The sequence below is a fragment of the Nicotiana sylvestris genome, chromosome 8 (genome assembly GCF_000393655.2).
Source record: "Nicotiana sylvestris chromosome 8, ASM39365v2, whole genome shotgun sequence".
NCBI lineage: Eukaryota > Viridiplantae > Streptophyta > Magnoliopsida > Solanales > Solanaceae > Nicotiana > Nicotiana sylvestris.
In genome coordinates this window covers 199,227,063-199,247,542 of record NC_091064.1, presented here as the reverse complement: position 1 = coordinate 199,247,542, position 20,480 = coordinate 199,227,063, and the positions used below count along the sequence as shown (strand labels likewise).

At 35.1% G+C, this 20,480-nt stretch overlaps 1 protein-coding gene across 1 annotated transcript; it reads right to left on the bottom strand.

Moving 5' to 3' along the window:
- Positions 1–10,654: 10,654 nt before the first annotated feature.
- Positions 10,655–13,870, bottom strand: LOC104247530 (expansin-like B1). Its single transcript, XM_009803571.2, has 4 exons — positions 13,673–13,870; positions 12,850–12,956; positions 11,757–12,068; positions 10,655–11,076 (listed from the first exon to the last, which is right to left on the bottom strand). The coding sequence occupies exons 1-4, from the start codon at positions 13,812–13,814 to the stop codon at positions 10,879–10,881; spliced, it is 759 nt and encodes a 252-aa protein (XP_009801873.1). The 5' UTR covers positions 13,815–13,870; the 3' UTR covers positions 10,655–10,878.
- Between the last annotated feature and the right edge of the window lie 6,610 nt (positions 13,871–20,480).

The following is a 20,480-nucleotide window of genomic DNA, read 5'->3' as shown; positions in this document are numbered from 1 at the left end:
CATTTTTATTCAAAACCAATTTAATTCAAAATCTTTTTTGTTTTTTCAAAAATTAATTAAAATCAGAATTAATTCCTAGAATTAAACAAAAACTAATTAAATCTAAAATGATAATTGACAAAATTAATTAAAAATAAATTAACAAAGGAAAGCTACTCCAAATCAAAGCTAAAATTAAAATTGCAAATTAAACTATTTTTTTTATTTTTCCATTTTATGCAACAATTAATTTTCTAATTAATCCTAAAATGTAAAATTAATCCTAAATGCAAATGCAACATATTTTTTGTATTTTTCACTAATTAAAATGAACAAACAAAGTGCAAACAATTAACAGAAAACGCCACGGAAATCCCCAAAATTGCAAACACTGAATGAAATTATTTTGTTTTGAACTTATGTGAGTAATTCATATAGGGCAAAAATCACGTGCTCACAACAGCAGGATCTGAAAAGTTGATGATATGGCAGTTGTATTTTGTAGCCTTTTTAAGACGTGTATTAAAGGATGCATAGAACTACTAACCTTTGGTACGAGAACCAGGTTCTTGAATTTTTTTTTGAAAAGAACCAATCCTCTTTTATCATTCATGCACTGCATCTATCGCCTCTATACTCATCATGCGTGTTTACCTGCAACGGTATTGAAGTGAGTTAGACATGACCAGAAAACACTTTGAGCCAGTTATTTCTTAAGGGTAAAAGCCAGCTAAAGAGGAATTAGGTTCTCAATTTGGATTCAACAGCCCCAGCTTCACTCTGTTTCTTTCAAACTGCTCCCTACTTAGCGCCTTGGTGAAAATGTCTGCAATTTGGTCTTTTGTGCTACAGAACTTCATACATATCAACCCTTTCTCCACATTGTCTCTCAAAAAATGATGCCTTACATCAATATATTTTGTCCTTTTATGTTGAACTGAATTCTTGGCCATGTTGAGTGCACTGGTGTTGTCACATAGAAGGGGAACACTCTCAGTGAGTACCCCAAAGTCCTACAGTTGCTGCTTGATCCATAGAAGTTGAGCACAAGAGGATGATGTAGCTACATATTCAGCTTCAGCTGTTGAAAGAGCCACTGAATTTTGCTTCTTTGTACCCTAAGAGATAAGACATGAACCTAAGAAGTGATCCATTCCAGAAGTGGTTTTTCTGTCCACAAGATAACCTGTATAGTCTGCATCAGCATACCCAATCAGATTAAAACGGTCACCTGATGGATAATACAACACCAGGTACTGTGTTTCTTTGAGATATCTCAGTATTCTTTTGGCAGCCTTCAAGTGAGATTCCTTGGGATTTTATTAAAACCTCGCACACAACCCCACGCTGAAAACAATATCAGGTCAACTGGTAGTGAGATAGAGGAGAGACTCAATAATGCCTCTATACATGGTTTGATTCACAAGAGATCCAATTTCATCCATGTCCAGTCGAGTGGCAATTGCAATGGGAGTGTCTATCACCGTTGATTCTTCCATGCCAAACCTCTTCAAGAGCTCCCTGATATATTTTTGCTAATAAATGGATATACCCTTTGGGGACTATTTTACTTGAAGACCAAAGAAGAAGTTTAATTCCCCCATCATGCTCATTTCAAATTCACTTCCCATAAGTTTTACAAATTCTTCACACACAGAGTCAGCTGTTGCTCTAAAAATGATATCATCAACATAAACCTGAACAATGAGCTGGTTCCTTCCTCGTTTCTTTAAGAAAAGAGTATTGTAAATTTTCTCTATCTTAAAACCATTTTCCAAGAGGAATTTTGAAAGTTTTTCATACCAAGCTCGAGGAGCCTGCTTTAGCTTGTACAGATCTTTGTCTAGTTAAAACACATATTCAGGGTGCTCATGATATTCAAACCCTGGGGGTTGCTTCACATAGACTTCTTCCTTAAGAAGTCCATTCAAAAATGCACTCTTGACATCTATTTGGAACAAGGTGAATTCCATATGAGATACAAAAGCGATTAGAATTCTAATAGCTTCCATGCGAGCCACTGGAGCAAATGTTTCATCATAGTCAATCCCTTCCTTCTGATTGTAGCCTTGGACAACTAGCCTGGCCTTGTTCTTTGTTGTAATTCCATGTTCATTGAGCTTATTTCTGAATACCCACCTGGTTCCTATAATAGTTCGGTCTGGGGGTCTAGGTACCAGGTGCCACACATTGTTTCTCTCAAACTGATGCAGCTCGTCTTGCATGGTTGTAATCCAATCTGCATCTTTCAAGGCTTCCTTGATATTTTTGGGTTCTATCTGAAAGAGAAAGGCTGAGAAGGTAAGTGAATTTCTGGCTCTTGACCTGGTTTATACTCCGGAATCTAGAGGAGTGATAATGTTGTCTATAGGATGAGAGCTTTGGTGTCTCTAGTTAGACGCCTGAGGTTCATTCTGAGAGGAGGAAGGTATGTTTGGCTGATTTTCCTCTATCATTCTCTCAGGTGCTAGTGGAGTTCCTTGAACTGCATCAACCACTCTTTCTTCAGCTTTAGTGGTTGTAATTGAAGCTCTTGGTTCTGTTGATGATGAGGCAGCGTTGTCTTCATTTGGATCCTTTACTTGACTCATCATATCTGCCTTTCCGTTTGTCATGTTAATGACTTCAACAGGAACTAGTAAGGGTTATCCATTTTGATCTTCCTCAGTACTCTTCTCAAATGATGGATAAGATTCATCAAAAATAACATGGACACTTTCCTCAACACATTGAGTTCGCTTGTTATATATCTTGTAAGCCTTGCTTTGAGAAGAGTAGCCCAGAAATATTCCTTCATCACTCTTGGCATCGAACTTACCAAGCTTATCCTTTCCATTGTTGAGAACATAGCATTTGCATCCAAATGTTCTTAGGTGAGTCAGCTTGGGTTTTCTTCCATTCAACAATTCATACGGGGTTTTGTTTAGAAGTGATCTGATAATGCACCTGTTTACTAAGTAGCAGGCAGTGTTGACAGCTTCAGCCCAGAAGTTCTTTGCAATCCCACTGTCAATCAACATTGTTCTTGCCATTTCTTCCATAGCTCTGTTCTTTCTTTCTACTACTCCATTTTGCTGGGGAGTTCTGGGAGCTGAGAAGTTGTGAGTGATGCCATTTTCATTACAGAATTCATCAAATTTGACATTGTCAAATTCTGTCCCATGATCTGATCTAATGCATACAACTCCAGACTCCATCTTCACCTGGATTTTCTTCACAAAGGTCACAAACACTTCAACAGTTTCATCTTTGGTTCTGAGAAACATAGCCTATGTGAATCTAGAATAGTCATCCACGATTATGAAAATGTATCTTTTTCCTCCCCTGCTTTGCACTCTCATAGGTCCACACAGATCTATATGCAAAAGATCTAGTGGCTTTGAGGTGCTCACATCTCTTTTAGACTTAAAAGAGGACTTCACATGTTTTCCTCTTGCACAGGCATCACAGACTTTTTGCATCTTGAATTGTGACATAGGCAGACCATGAACCAGGTCTTTCTGAATTAGTTTGTTCTGAAGGGAAAAGCTTGCATGGCCCAGTCTTCTGTGCCATAGTTTAGCATCATCATCAACAACCTTCAAACAACTCAGATCACCACTCTGTAAGGATTCGAAATCAACAATATAGATATTTTTGTATCTTTTGGCCACCAGTACTATTTCACCGGTTACAAGGTGAGTGACTGTACATATTTTGGTCAAGAATTTCACCTTGTTTCCTTTATCACAGATTTGAGAGACACTCAAGAGACTGTACTTAAGCCCATTGACATAGTACATATTTTTAATAGAATGAGTGAGTGATTTCCCAATTTTTTCAACTCCAAGAATGTACTCTTTTTTACCATTGCCAAAGGATACACTCCCTCCTTGCAGGGCTTTTAGTGAAAGAAAGTTTGTGGTGTTCCCAGTCATGTGTTTTGAACACCCACTATCCATGAACCATTGTTGACCGCTTCCTTTCACTATTCCCTGCACAAGAGATTAGGAGTTAGTTTTAGGAACCCAAACAAGTTTGGGTCCTTTATAGTAAGCAAGAGGATGAATATGAGTTCTTTTAGTCCATGCAGGTAATGTGCATTTTTTGTGAGTGGAACCTGGTCCCTCTTTTGTAGTCACTGTTTCAGCACACACTTTGTCTTTCTGAACTGATTGATTCTTGGCCTGGACATCTTCCTTGAAGCACCCAGTATTCCCACATCGGGTACGAGGACAGTTATCAGAGACAATGACGTACTTACTGTGAGGGTTGTGAGGAGTTTTCTCCCTTTGGAACCTTGTTCCTTGCCTTTTCACAATCATTAGTAAGCAAGGCAGTGGTAGCTTCTGAGGACCAGGTCCACTTTAGGGACTTTTCAAGATCATTCTTTACTCTTTCTAGATTAGTTTAGAGAAGCTCATTTTTCTCAATTTCAGCACACATCCTAAATCTCATAGCTTTCGCCTCATTTTCAAGCCTAATGTGTTCCTCACTTGCTATCTCCTTTCCTTTTTTAGAACTTTCAGGTTTTGACTTAGTCCATGGTTTCATCATTGTTTCCCTTTGGTCTACAGTTTTTGCCAACATATCACTCTTTTCTTTTCTAAGGATTTCAATGATTTTCTTATAATCAGTAACTACAACCACTAAGTCGTCTCTAGTTTGTTCAGATTCTCCTAATTCTAAGATCAAAGAACCCCTATCCTCCAGAAGACTATGAAATGCAGTGATTAATACATCAGCTAAAGACATGAATTTTTTTGGAGAATAGGATTTCAGATTTCTTTGAACATCCTTGAGCCATCAAAGCAAAAGTTGAGTCATATCCAATCTCCTCGCCTTCAACAACCATCATGGAACTATCACTAGTATCAAATTCATCTTCAAACTGTTTTACTTGTATAGTTTCCTCATAAGTTGTTTGCAAAGCTTCCCATATCTCCTTGGCAATGTCGCAGGTGGAGATTCTATTGTACTCTTTAGGTCTCATTCCACATACTAGAATTTTCTTGGCACGAAAATTCTTTTCAACAGCTTTCTTGTTTGCTTCAGTGTACTCTTTGCTGGTTTTTGCCATTGAAAATAGAAAATCCTCTAGTACCTTGGTTGGAACATAAGGTCCATCGCAAATGATATTTCATAGCTCATAATCCTCAGCCATGATAAAATCATGCATTCTAGTTTTCCAGCACCAATAGCATTGTCCATTAAACTTGGGGGGTCGGTATATGGATTGACATTCTTCAAAATTTGGTGAAGCCGCCATGAGGATCTTTCCTAGGTGTTAGCCTGATAGGAGGTCTGATACCAATTGTTAGTTTGTATAAGTCCACCAAACTGTAGAGTACCTGGTCCTCTACAAGATTCTGCTGAGAATGCTAATAAAACAGTATGTAAATAAGGCAGAGAATTTTTACGTGGAAAAATACCACACAAGGGGATCAAAAAAATTACGACCTACATTTGTAGGCTTTTAACTTCACTAACTTGTAAAGAATCAATTACAAGCCACTTTGCAATGACTCCTATTGCAAAATATTTACTCGACTAACTTGTGGTACTCTTACCACAAGCCATTTTGTGACTTCCTAGTTACAAAGACTTTTTCTAACTTGTGATGCTCTCACCAAGAGCCACTTTGTAATTCTACAATTACAAAGACTTTTGCTTATGACTAAATCTAGTCACAACATAAACTTAAGGAGTTTACGAATTTACAAGAGGATTCCTAATCAAACACTTCTAGGTAAGAAGTTTAGGAGATACAATAAGTACAAAAACAAGGTTACAACTCAACTAGGACAACAACAAGCTATCTTTTAGGAACTGGTCCGTAGTTGCATTCAACCTTGTTCTTCAAGCTTGTGAGGATTGATTTCTCTGTTTTTGCAAGAAGCTTGAATGAGAAACAGAAACCTTCAAGTGATTTTTTGTATAAAACTCATTGTAGGTACATCTTGATCACATCATTTGACATGATGTGAGTACTTTGTTTGGTTAGAGAATGAGTGGGCACTGGAGACAGTGCAGTGCGGCAGAAATAGTGTCGTGAGTCACTTTATTTCCAGCTTTGTCCAATTGACTTTGTACTGCTATGAGGAAACCACAAGAGTTCCTTGTGTGGGTTCCTAGATCCTGAAGCTGTAGCAGTTCACCTTTAGCTGGAATCCGTTAAAACTTGTAGTAGTCCAAATAGGTCAGGTTCCCTATCTGGTTCTTAACAGCAAGTTTGTTAGATCATCAAAACATAAGGCAAGAGTATTTAAAATCTATCAAACTTTATTTGGCATCAAAGATTGGCACACATTCCTTTTGCAAATATGAGATATATTTCTGTTTTGTCTTCTTCGTTTTCTTCTAGGAAATCTTTTTCTTGTTATGTTTGTACTATGGCTAGACAAACTAGACTTTCTTTTCCTGATAGCTTAATTAGTACAATCAGGCCTTTTCAATTAATTCATATTAATAAATAGGGACCCTATCATGCAACTATTTCCTTCGGTTGAAGGTACTTTCTCACCATTATTGATGACTTTTTCAGGGCCACTTGGACTCATTTACTGGGTTCAAAAAGCAATGTTTTCTATATGATCAAGGCTTTCTTAGCCATGGTCCAAATCCAATACAATGCAAAAGTACAAACTATTAGAAGTGACAATGTTTTGGAATAGGCTCCAGCAATGATGGTCTTCTTTCTTCAGTCAACTTGGTATCATTCACCAAATTAATTGTCCTCACCCCCACAGAAAAATGTGGTTGTTGAAAGGAAACACAGAACACTTCTTGAAGCCTGTAGAGCCTTATTGTTTCAATCCAAATTACCCGTTACCTTTTGGGGAGATTGTCTTCTCACTGCTACATATTTGTTAAGCAGAATTCCATCCAGAATCCTTAGAAATAAGTAACCTTATGAGATTCTATATGGGAAACCTCCCAGTTATTCTCACTTTGAAGACTTTTGGTTTCCTGTCTTATGCCATTGTTCCTACTCCTCAAAGACATAAGTTGCAGCCTAGAGCCATTCCATGTGTCTTTATAGATTATCCTTTTGCTAAAAAGGGATACAAGCTATACAACTTAGATACTAAGAAATGATATCTATAGGGATGTCATTTTTCATGAAACATGTTTCCCTTTTGCTACTCCTACTTCTTCTGTTCCTTCCTCTTTCCCATCTCATCTACCTTTTTATGTTCTTTATCAGGACCCTATGCTTTTTCCTCCTCATGTTCCTTCTTCTTCTCCTTTTCCTCATGCCTCTCCTACCTCTGATGTATGTTCACCTTCTGTTTCTCCTCTGCATTCTCCCTTACAACCTTTTCATCCTGATATGTCCTCTCCTTCATCTATCCCTCCTCATTCCCCAACACTTAGAAAATCTTATAGGCAGAGCACTGCTCATTTTTACTTGAAGGATTATGTTTGTCAGCTTCCTTTATTTTCTGGTTCTTCCTCTTTACCACCTGTGGAAATTAAACCTTTCAGTTACTCTCAGACTGCCTTAGTTCTAGCCTGGCAAGATGCCATGAGAAAGGAATTTGATGCCTTGGATGCTAATCATATTTGGGACATTGTGACTCTACCTTCTAGTAAGAAACCTATAGGTTGCAAATGGGTCTACAAAATTAAGTACAAAGCTGATGGGAGTGTGGAGAGGTACAAGGCTATACTTGTTATTGGGGGGATACTCAGGTTGAGGGAGTTGACTTCACAGAAACCTTTTCTCCTGTTATCAAAATGTCTAGTGCTAAATGCTTAGTAGATGCGGCTATCAAGCACAATTGGTCTCTTTCCCAATTATATATCAACAATGCTTTCCTTCATGGAGATCTAGATGAGAAGGCCTATATAAAGTTACCCAGGGTTCAAATATTTTTGTTCCCTCTGGTTTTGCCCCTCTTGTGTGCTAATTGAGGAAGTCTCTCTACGGGTAAAGACACGAATCAAGGCAGTGGTATGCCAAGATTTCTCAAGCACTCTAATCCAAGGGATATACTCACTCACTCAATGACGAGAAATTTTATTTTGTGTCTCATACTAGTTGTATGAGGCTCCTTTTTGTCTCACAAATTTGTGGACCCCATTCTTACACTTCTGGGTCCACAGAAATCTGGGTCCACAAAACTGTGAGACAAAAAAATTGTCTCATACAACTAGTTTTATATGTATGAGACACAAAATAAAAAATTTCCTCAATGACTATTACTTGTTCATAAAGATGCTCCTGGCAACCTGGTCCTATTAGCAGTTTATGTGGATGGCATCATCATTACTGGGATGACACTGCTGAATATTCTACTTTAAAGCAGTTTTTGGATGCTCAATTTAAAATAAAGGACTTGGGCTTCTTACACTACTTCTTGGGTATTGAGGTTTCTACTTTCCCTGGTAGGGTTATTCTAAATTAGAAAAAGTTTGTTTCTGATCTATTTCAGCAATTTGACTATACTTTTGTGTCCCCTGTTGTATGCCCCTTAGAGCTCAACTGTAAGTTACATGCAGATGCTGGTGATTTGTTACTTTTCCCTGATCAGTATAGAAGTTTGGTGGGCAAGCTTCTTTTCCGTACACATCACGACCTGATATATGCTTTGTTGTACAATATTTGAGTCAATTCTTGAAGAGTCCCAAGTTTCCACACATGACTGCCGAACTCCATGTTTTGAGATATCTCAAAGGGACTATGGATTTAGGACTGTCTTACTCAGCTTCTCTTGACTTTTTTATCTATGCATATTCATATAGTGACTGTGATGCTTACCTTGACACTCGCAGATCTGTCACGAGGTTTTGTGTTATTTTAGGTGGTTGTCTCATTATCTAGAAATCCAAAAAGCAACCAGTTGTTTCTTAATCTTTTGCTGAGGCTAAATATAGGGCCCTTAGCAAAGTAGTGGCTGAGCTTACTTGGTTTTCCAGGCTGCTGTCTGATTTTGGTCTTACTGTTTCTCTTCCCATTTTTATCTTTTGTGATAATCAAGTTGCTTCGTACATTGCTAGGAACCTTGTTTTTCATGAACGAACCAAGCACATCGAAGTGGATTGTCATTTCATCCGGACCAAGTTTCATGATGGTCTGATTCATCTTTCTCATGTGCCTACTTCTCAATAACTATGATATTCTCACTAAGCCTCTCCTTGGTGTTATCCATCATCATTTTTTGGGCAAGTTGAAGGTGGTATCTCCCTCCAACTTGAGGGGAGAGTGTTGAGCTAATGTAGTACTTGACTTCTAAGCCAAAGCACAAATAGTTACATATAGCAGTAGCAGTTATTTTTTTAATTTATTTATTTGGGTTGTTTTGTAGTGTTTGCATTTAGTGGTCACAGTATTGCCGGGTTGGCAGTTTTAGGCCCAGATTATAAATAGAGTATGGTGGTTGTTTGTAAGACCGATCGGGTCATTATTCTTTACCCTCTAAGAGACAGATAATAAAATAGAGCTTTTTCTCTTTGAAGATACATTCGAAACCCTAATTAAATCCCTTCAATTTCTTCTCATCTCACAATGTTATTCACTTTTTGATGCAATAGTATATGCAATGAAAATGGTTCTTATAGTTGAGTGTAATGCGTATGTATATATATATATATATATATATATATATATATATATATGATTATTTATATTTTCTCCTTGTTATTGGTCAATATTATCAGTTATTTTTCCAACAACTCCTAGTGGAAGCGCTTCCTTCTTTAATTGGTCTTACGTGACACGAATCTGAATGAATGAGATTATTGGGTTTTGGATACGGGATAGTTAAAGAAAATCTTCTTATAGAGCATGACCTTCCAAACTATATCATATCGTGGAGTATGGGACATGTGAACTCACACTCCTCTCTCTATACTACATATAATAATATTGTATTTCTTAAAAATTACATAAATATATATGTTTACACCCAAGCTCAAAGGGTCTTATAGTGTAATAATTATTGGGTACATTTTTATAAGTGAAGTTAGAAGTTCAAATCTCATTTTGTAGGCATATTTAGTGTCCCCTTGTGTTTTAATTTCTCCCCGAATGGTGATTAAGAATTTTATATGGAATAGAGAATAGAGACTTAATAGGTAGTAGTAGCCCATAGGGCCACCCATTTTCCGGTCACTTCATTAATTCCGTGTGAGACTTTGATGAAGGTTGAAGTACACAAAAAGCCTGGGATGGTCTTGAATTTTTGTGTCGCTTGTCTAATGGATAGAATTATTAATTTAACAAGGGTTGCCCTTCAATGGGCAACACTTCTAACTTTTGACTTTAAAATTTTCATGGGGAAAACGGAGGTCAAAAGTTAAAGACCACCCTAAAAAGTGTCATATTTATACAATTTTTTCTTTGATGAATATACACTTTTAATAGGAATAACTCTATATATTATGTTTTAAATTCTTTTAACACAACCCAAATGCAAAGCTTAGCGGACAAGGGGGTTCAAAGTCTTTATAAAGTCATTGGTTCAATTCCCACTAGCTACAATCTTCTTTTAACTTCTTCTTTTTTAACCCCCTTAATAGGAAATTCTGTCTCCGCCTCTAGTCAAGACTAAATCAAATATCCCTCCAAAAAGCATCATGTTTCTACAATTATTTTTCTTTGATGACTATACTTTTAATAGGAATAACTCTTGAAATGATTCTCATTGTACAATCTAAAAGTTTAGATATGTATTATAAATAAGAAAAAAGATTACTAAAAATCTCACTATTTATTTATATCACCACAATTTATCGCCTATATATGCAGACCATACACCATCATAATTTTCTTAATCTTCTATCGTCTTATTCGATGAATATATCTTTAGGTAAAACACTCAACGAGAATGCAATCACATGACATTGAAGAACAGAAACTGAAAACAAGAAGAAAGCAAGCCAAGCCTAGTGCCTAAGTAGTTCTCTATGGGGAATTTAGTCGAGCAGAAGGTTGGTGTCATAAGCAATGCCAGCCTTCCATTCATCAGGAAGAACATCGGCGAGCTGCACCCACTTGACCTCACCAGAGACGCTGACTTGAACCCTGAATGTGAGTGATCCTTTTGGTGGATTTGGCATGTCCCATACTGCTCCATATGCCTTTCTCATCCCCCTCCATTCCTTGCAATCAGCCTGCACAAAATTTATGGGTTAAGATTGCTAACGATAAATCCGCTATATTTTTAAAGTTATTAGTTCATATCTATTAGTATTTATTTTTATATATAAATAAATACTGAGTTAAATGAACCCAATAAAGTAAAGCTGCATCCGGTCGCGGACACACAAGACTTCTATACTATAAAAAAAATTTCTTCCAATTACTGATAAAGTGCTGATGCGGCAAGTAACATGCCATAACTTTGCGCTGGAATCTTAACCTTACGGTCATTTGAACTTTTAGAGTAATTCATGCACAATTTGTTACTTTAACTTAACCAAAAAAAAAAAATGCGACTTTACTATTACAGTGGATAAAGTTCAATAAATTATGAGGGAACACACCATAGTCTATCATTAACTATTATTAATATCAGGACGGATCTAGTGCATTAGTTTCAAGTTCCGTGAATTCAGTAATTTTTGTGTAGATCTTGTATTTGTATTGAAAATTTCATCAAATATATAAGAATATTTAGCTTGAAGACCAGTACGTTAATCCAATTATCATTGTATATTAACTTGAGATTTCTGTAAAAACCCATAAACTTAAAATTTTGTATTCGCCTCAGATTAATACTATCACTAATTTGGTTTAGAAACAACCGGACATATATATGTATGCAGGTAGGTAGGTAGGATGTAGGACTTACCTGCCAAACTTCGACAGCTTCAACGTCAAATGCACCACTTTGATAGATTGGGACAATGGCCAAATAGTTAGAAAACCTACTGTTTTCATGAACTTTAATCATTAAATTGTAACCATAATAACGGCAAGGAATCCTGCGATATTCAACGTCAACAACTCCATAGGCCAATAAATGATTAGCCATTCCTTGACTAGCCATTTCTGAATAGGCACGTACACTTAGTATAAAATCTGTATGGTCTCCTTCCCCATAATCTGTCACTACTATTTTTGTACCCTCGTCTGTGCAATGACCTGCTATCTTGCACCTAACCTATAGTTTGTAATTTACAGAAACAAAATTAAATTATATGAAGAATATCAACATATATAGGAAACTAATAAAGTGCCAAAATAATATAGGAAATGAAAATTTTGTTTCTTTTTGGGTCGTTTTTTAATCTTTTTATGGTCTCTGGTGGAATTAGAAAGACGTGCGAAATGGTGGTATTTTGATCACCAGACTACAACTCCAATCTCGAAAAAATAGAAATTTTGTGAGGGAAAGATGAAATTAATTTTCATTCTTTTTTGTGATTTTCTTATCTAAATATGGTCATAACTTTACCGGAAATCAAAAATGAGAATGCATGAACTAATATTTTGATTCCAAGTTTTAAATAAAAAATTTCACCAAAACCCTTTTCCACCCTTTGTAATGGTTAAGTGGGTGTCGCTTTCATTGCTATCTAAAAGTTCAAAATTGAAAGGCTTATTATTATAGTTACTATAAAATACTTAAGTTGCTTATTACTATTCTCTCCGTTTATTTTTAATTGTCCATTTTTTACGTTGCATTCCTTTTTTAAAAAAAAATAAATAAACTATGTATTTTATAATTTTACCCGTAATAATGATAACATTTCAAAAGGTTTTAAAAAATAATTTATTGAATAAATAGTTAATGATTAGGATAATACAGGAGAAAAAGATAGTCTTTCTTTTAATTTGTGGACAAGTAAACATAAAAATATACTTTTAATAGTGGATAAGTAAAAGTATTTACGAATATGAAAGAAGAAACAAGCGGCACAAAAGAATATATAAAAAAATACCTGGTAGCAAGCACCACAACCAGTTCCATTTTTGTAGAGTCTAGAGACTCCACTCACTTTCCCATCATAAATTTTCCTCCCATATTCACCAAATCCACATGCTCCGCCTGTTTTATGTTGTAACAACCACACTTTTAATTACCTTAATTATACCATAATATAAGAAAAATATCGCTTTATAGGCATACAATACGAGTTATGGAACATACGATACGAGTCTTCTAACTATTAGCAACATAATTTTACACTTATAGTACAAAGGTATTTAACTCCCCATCCTTTTATTTCATGTATACCCCGGACTAATTATTTATCACGTAACCTATATTTTAGCTTTATAAATATATGAATATGTTAGTAACTTTTTTGTTCAACTTCAACCCATTCTTAACCTGCGCAAATTCAATCTAAAACACGTGTTTGCTGGTGAAGCCAAGGATTTTGCAAAGAATATTTAAGGTTTAATATATATCTATACATTTTTATTTTTGATCTACATAAAAATGGCAGCTCGATGCACAAAGCATCTCGCATTCACGCAGGGTCGGAGAAAGGGCAGCAACCCCAAGAGGTGTGATGTAAACAGTCTACCCTAGCGTAAGCATTAGTGGTTGTTTCCACTGCTCGAACTCATGACATATAGGTCACACAGAGACAACTTAACCTACATACATAGTATAATTTTCTATATATTCAATATAACTTCCTATGAAGGATGTTCAACTTAATACACTTCACTATATGTGGCTACGTCACCACGTTTGCCAAAAATGCTAGTGCAGATGATAAGAAGAGAATGTTAAAAAAGAAATAAAATACATACTAGGGGTTCCATAGCAATCGGGGCTGCCATAATAGGTTGCTCTAGTGTAGAGGGAATTGGCTTCTTCACAATAGCAAATTGCAGGAAAAATCAGTGTCACTAGTAGAATAATGCAGTGGTTTTTGAGTGTTATTAAACTCATATCTAATGTTAAAGTTCAAACCTACTTCTAAGTAAGAAGTGGGATGTGAAGTGTTGAAATGAAAAGGCTATATATAGTTGAAGTTTTGAACTATTGAAAGCAGCCATCGAGGGTATTTTAATTTTTTAATTTATTTATGTATTATTTTTTTTCTACATGATTTATTCCACTAAGGAGGAGGAATTCGAAGCAAGTGGAAGATGGGGTTAAGTACTTAGACTTGATACATTATTTTCTGTAGAAGAAGACATCTGTATTGACTCCAAACGACCATTTCATCATGCTTTACTCCAACTTAATGGAATGTGATATAATATGAAAAGTAACAAAAGGCATAATTTATACAAATAACTAGGTATGTATAATTATTTCGTACTAACAGGGCGGCCCTTCCATAAAGCAAGTAAAACAATTGCTTTAGGCCCCACGTTTGTGGGGGACCCATTTTTTATTACACCTAATAGGTTATGTATAAGTTTTAAAAAAAGTTTTATGAAGTGAAAAAGTTCGATTTCTTTTTTTTAACAAATATTAAAGGTGTTAAACGAGTGGGTCGGGCCGGGCCGCTACTTTTTGGACCCGTACGGGTTACGGGCCGGAACGGTTACGGATTGGTTCTTAACGGGTTTAACGGGTTCGGGTTCATCCGGGTAAAAATTGAACCGTAAGGGTTACGGGTTGAGGGGACCGGGCCGGGTTTAGTGTATTTTTTAATTTTTTTTGTATTTTGAATAACTATTGTAAGTTATATTAATACTTTGTATTAATTTAAAGATTACAAGTTATATTAATACAAAAGTATTAATATAAATTGCAAGTGCTACATTTATTTCAAAATTCAAAATTAAAGTTTGCATTTAAAAAGTAAATTAACAAAAAATAGTAAAACTAAATTTTCATGCATAATAAATTAACAATACTTCAAATTAATCTAACAAACTAAAACATTAAGCATAAATACGTCTAATAATTTTAAAATAACACAAATTGTCTTAAAATCTTAAATACGAATTTCCGGAGGACGCTCAAGACAATACTTTATATGCCTCCTTAAACTGCCTGTGCCAGACTCTGAACGAAAATTTAAGACTTGACCACAGTTCTTGCACTTTACTTTCTGACCTTCTTCTTTTTCTTCTACCACTTCAAAGTGTTGCCAAACATATGAGCACACTCTAGAAGTACGAGGCATGATTTAAATTGAATTGAGATTTGAGAATTGAGAATTGAGAATTTGAGATTGAGACTTGAAATCTTGAAAATTGGAGAATGAGAGAATGAGAGAAATTGAGATTGAGAAATGAGAGTTGAGTGAATAAATGAAGAAGAGGGAGGTATATTTATAGTTTTAGAGAAGGTTAATTTTGTAAATTGAAAAAGGGTTAAAAATTTTAAAAAAAAGGCTATTTGTGCAATATTTCTGTTGGCCAACGGACCAAAACATGGTCTGACCGTTGCCAACGGTCTGTGGGGCCCACCAGTTCGAAAATTTTAAATATATATATATATATATATAGCCATTTGAACCGGGCCGATCCAGGCCGGTTAACCAGGTAAGAGGTACTATTCACTCTACCGGGTTCAACCAGTTCCGGTTACCCATTTGGGCCAACTAAACCGAGCCAACCTCCCCAAACCCCCTACCCAGCCCAGCCCCCTATTACCGGTCCGGGCTGGTTCCGGGTTCTACCGGCCTGGGCCAGTCCGGAACCGGTCCAACCCAGCCCGTTTAACACCTTTAACAAATACAGAGAAGAAGGATTTGCAAATGCTAAGATTTTTGCCAAGGAAATTTACTCTTGAAATGAATACAACAATAACATACCCAGTATTATCCACACTGTGGGGCCCGGGGAGGGTAGTGTGTACACAGACTTTACTCTTACCTTGTGAGGATAGAGAGACTGTTTCCAACGGACCCTCGGCTCAGGATGCACTTGAAATGAATATCGAACCTAAATTTCATAAGAAATGTGTGATACTGGAAGTAACAATTTGATGAGAATGTTGATAATGAAATCTCATAATCTTTTGAAGAGTCCTTTAGAGGACGGGTTATTCACATTTCATTTGATGGAGCGAACTAAAAGCTAAGCAGTGGAAATTTTAAAAATTCCCCGAAAAAAAAAATAGAGATCTCTCCTACGTTAACCATCGATTACTTTTATACATAGTAGACATGGTTATTTTTTAACTTCAAAATAGATTTGAGCAATTTGAAGCATATGAAAGTATTTTTGATTTTCTATTTAGCGGTAAAAACTAAGATCACTAGCTAGATGATAAAAATTTAAAAAATATATTGCCCTTAATCTTGAATGTTCCTTAAAGCATAATAATCAATTTGATATTGATAGTTTAGATTTATTTTCTGAATTAAAAGTATTAAGGAAAATATTACAATTAGAAGATAAAAAATTTAATTGATACACTCAATCAAATAAAAAGATCTTATTCTTTTCCAAATGTCTATATTGCTTATTGAAAAATGTTAATAACTCAGGTTACCGGTGCTTCAGTGGAAAGAAGTTTTCAAAATTAAAATTAATAAAATCTTACTAAAGATCAACAATGTCTCAAGAAAAGTTAAGTGGATTAGTTATATTGTCAATTGAGAAATACTTATTATGAGTTATTGATTATAATAAAATTATTAATAATTTTTTATTTAAGAAAAGCTAGAAAAATAGACTTCAAATAAATAAATAATTTTTTTTAAAAAAAAGTTAAGGTCCCTCGTAACGTTTGGCTTTAGGCCACAAAATTCGTCGGGCCACCCCTCCGTACTAAACATTTATTTTCCAATTAGTTAACTCATTGTGTACCTTTTAGCTACCACTTGTACCTGCTGTTCTATTAGTGACAACAATAAATATCTTTACTTGCACTTCTCATTTAAACAATTTAATGACACTTTTCATCATAGTCACATAGTTTTTTTTGTTGTTGTGGTAAATATGAATTTTATTTATCAAGGGAAAATATGAGCAAAACAAAGAAAACCCCCCCAAAAAAAAAAACTTCTTGATTGGAAATTATTGCATATTCCTCAAGGTCTTCATAGCTATAACCAGCAGCTTCAAATGTCCACTTTGCCTTCAGTAGCCTCCTCATCACCCAATGTATTTTGTTCATTTTAAATCAGTAAATGTATAATGCCATTGTACCGACTTTTTTGCAGTAACATATTCGTACTTAATGTAAATATAAATTTAATTCTATATATGGAAAATGACAAAGGGACAAAATTGCTCCTGAACGATACGAAATGGTATACATTTGCCCTTCATGTAGCTCCTAAATTATATTGATTGGTTAAGCTAGTGAATAGGAAAGTATACGATCGTCACCACTATCCAGATTGCTTTTTTCCTGTTTATCCTCCTATATATGTGTCTTAGAATCAGTAGTGTGGCGGCTAAGAAATAAAATCATAAAAAGAAAAGTTGGAAGAAACTGGACATTATAATAAGATAATATCTCATTGTTTAGTACCGTCATAACCCTTGATTATGTCATAACGTCTAGTACTAATTTACATTATGAAAAACGTAATCATGACGATTGCCCACGAAATCCTATCCCTCCCAACTATGTGTTTCAAACTTTTGCAAGCCAAATTAACTTGAACAAATCGACATTTGGCTCAAAGCTAGGTTATTTTACAAAAAATTTGCAAGTCATTCAACTAAACCCAAATGGTATAATATACTTGCTTAGAACTTAAGGTGAAAGCAGATAATGAGATTGCAGGTGTGAAATAATACGAATAGCAAACCAATAAGGTAGCGGGTGAAGCAGCCCACAACAATTATAAACACTTTTATGAAATTGCTGCATAATAATACTATTATTTATTTATCTCTATATGAAATAGCGAAAGATAAAGGCATAATGGAAGAAAAAAATCTATATAGACGCAGGACTAAATATAGCCTTAAGCTTATGGATTTTCATGAACCAAATATTTTTTGTCCAAACTTTATTTTTGTATTAAGAAATTCACTAAATATATATAAATATATAATATTTGACTGTGAACCCAATTATTATTGTATATATAACTTGAGGCCGTTGTAGGAACTCATAAACTTCAAATCCTGGATCCACCTCCGTATAGGCAATACAAATTATTTAAGAATATGTTTATGCTAGTATGTCTACTTAAGGTCCTATGCTAGGAGCCTTTTAACCTTATCGGAGAATTTTATGCCAAAAATATATATAGTCGACCTCAAACTTGTTTGGAACTTAAACATAGTTATTACTTATTAGTGTCGCATTTGTTCTAACAAGGGATATGAACTTGCTTACTAGGCAATATTGGATTAAGTTGCCAGGTCAGGTTTATGAGCAATTGGAATACTAAACTACTTGTAAGAACTCTAATGTTTGGTTCAAACGCACTAAGAACCTGTCTAATAAAGTCAATGCTCTAGTCATATCTATCCAGTGAGAATACGTAGAACTTGATTTTTTATTTTTATTTTTTTTTATTTTATAAAAGAAGTACAAAACCAGACTCAAAATCTGGGGGAAAAGCACTCAGCTTCTTATTTATTTCGTTAACTTTTGCTTGGCTACTTGGAAGAACCTTATTTGAATACATACTCTATTAAAATTTGGTAGGTGACTTCCAATATTTGTCATCAACTTGGAGTTATCAAAAGCATTATTATTTGATTGGTGTTCCTCTAATCAATAGCATTTTCAGTTGTACAATGATTACTTTGATTAGAGATTACCATACAATAAAGTGACGATGTAAGGAGCATGTGTAACTGACTAAAATTTATTGATGACCGTCAAGTGATAACAATTATAAACAATAATTTACATGTTTGGAGATTTTTTATTTTTTTGTTAAAGTGAATGAAATGAACTTAGGACTTTTAAAGTATTTATACATGAAAAAGAATGAACAACGAAAGTTGAATGAAGAATTAAGGACTTTGTTCTGTAAGGTATTTTGGAGTTTGAAAAATTATTAGGAATAAAATAGTAGAAATTTTGATGAAACCAAAAGTGTTTTTAACTGAACGATTATAAGTTGCTAGTGACAAACGTGTGATATTTGACTGACCTTAGCTTATAAATACTTAAACTTGTAAGTAGTTTTTATGTTGAACAAATGTCTTTATCTTCTATCCTCTTAAGATGCCTGTTGTCTAAATGACACTTTACACATTGATGCAATAGTTACCAAGTTTTTCTATTTGGTACTTTCAGAAGTTGAAGACTCCAACTTGTCATAAAAAATCTCAGTGCAAATAACTTAAATAGAAAGGTAGTTCCATAGTACATTGTTTATCAATAGTTTAGAAATAATAAGAACAAAGTTTATTTTAATTTACATCTGGGTCGATTTTGTTTTATTCAAGTCGGAACCAAATAAATATAAAAGCTTTAAGCTTCAAACAAACTCCACTCATCTTCAAGACTATCAGATTAAGGAATTAATTAACCAATCCCACCCAAAGAAACTCTACGAAGTTAGTAAACAGTTAGTGCACCAAGGATCCGGCATTAATTAACCAATCCCACCCAAAGAAACTCTACGAAGTTAGTAAACAGTTAGTGCACCAAGGATCCGGCATTCACGCAGAGTACGGAGGACCACATATTAAGGGGTGTGATGTAGACAATCTACCCTAATGCACGCATTAATGGCTGCTTTCACAGCTCAAACTGGTCACAGGGAGACAACTTTACCGTTGCTCCAAGGCTCCAAGACAATTTTACAGAGTTAGTAAACAGTGTCCAAAATTCTAACAAGAACCTGGCATTGCCCATCTTCCCAAGTGAGCTTTTTAATGCAAGTCAAGGCATGTTAACCACCAAGTTACCGACCCTCTCAAATTCACATAAAAATCAAAGTAAGGAGCATAATAAATTTGCAAATCGGATCCCCTGTACTTTGTCACCACATATGAGAAGATGAAACAGAAAAAAAAAGATCAAGAAGCTGATAGTAAGCACCAAGAGCAAACACAGTACCGAATTCTTGGACAGTGACCCTAATGGGCTTGAACTGGTAAGCAAAATTCCACTTTCCATGAATGGGTCCAATCCACTATGAAAAATTATGTAAACACTTGTAAAGCTTAGAGAAATCAGTAATAAAAGTTCAAATTCAAGCTGTCACTCTTTAATATCTGCTTCATACACTTGTCTTTTTAGGATAAATGGAGAAGGTCAGCAATTATGAGCTTAGATACTTAAACAGGAAAAAGTCAGAGAGGTTATAATGAAGCTATTAATCAACCAGCAAAAAGGTAACAATCAAAAGTTGTTGCTGCTGCGAGTTGTAAAGCAAAATCCCCACCAAGTTAAACTAGAAATTTCCTTTCTCCAGATGTCGCTCTTTCCAAGTTTTGCACCAGGAAGAGAGACAATTATTGAAATGGTGGAATGCCCACGAAAAGAACTAGCAATTTCAGTTCTAGAATACGCAGATGGTCATGTAGTGTGTACCATTCAGTTAAATTAAATATGGGAATCATCAACTTTAAGTAAATGGTGGAGATGAATGAAGACTTATGCAGATGCAAACATCTGTCTGATTGAGGAATATGATGGATTGATGGAAAGTCCAGATGGAAGGTCTGAATTTATCTGCCAACAAAACCTTCGCTAGTCATTGTTACAAAAGAAAGATGGACTAAA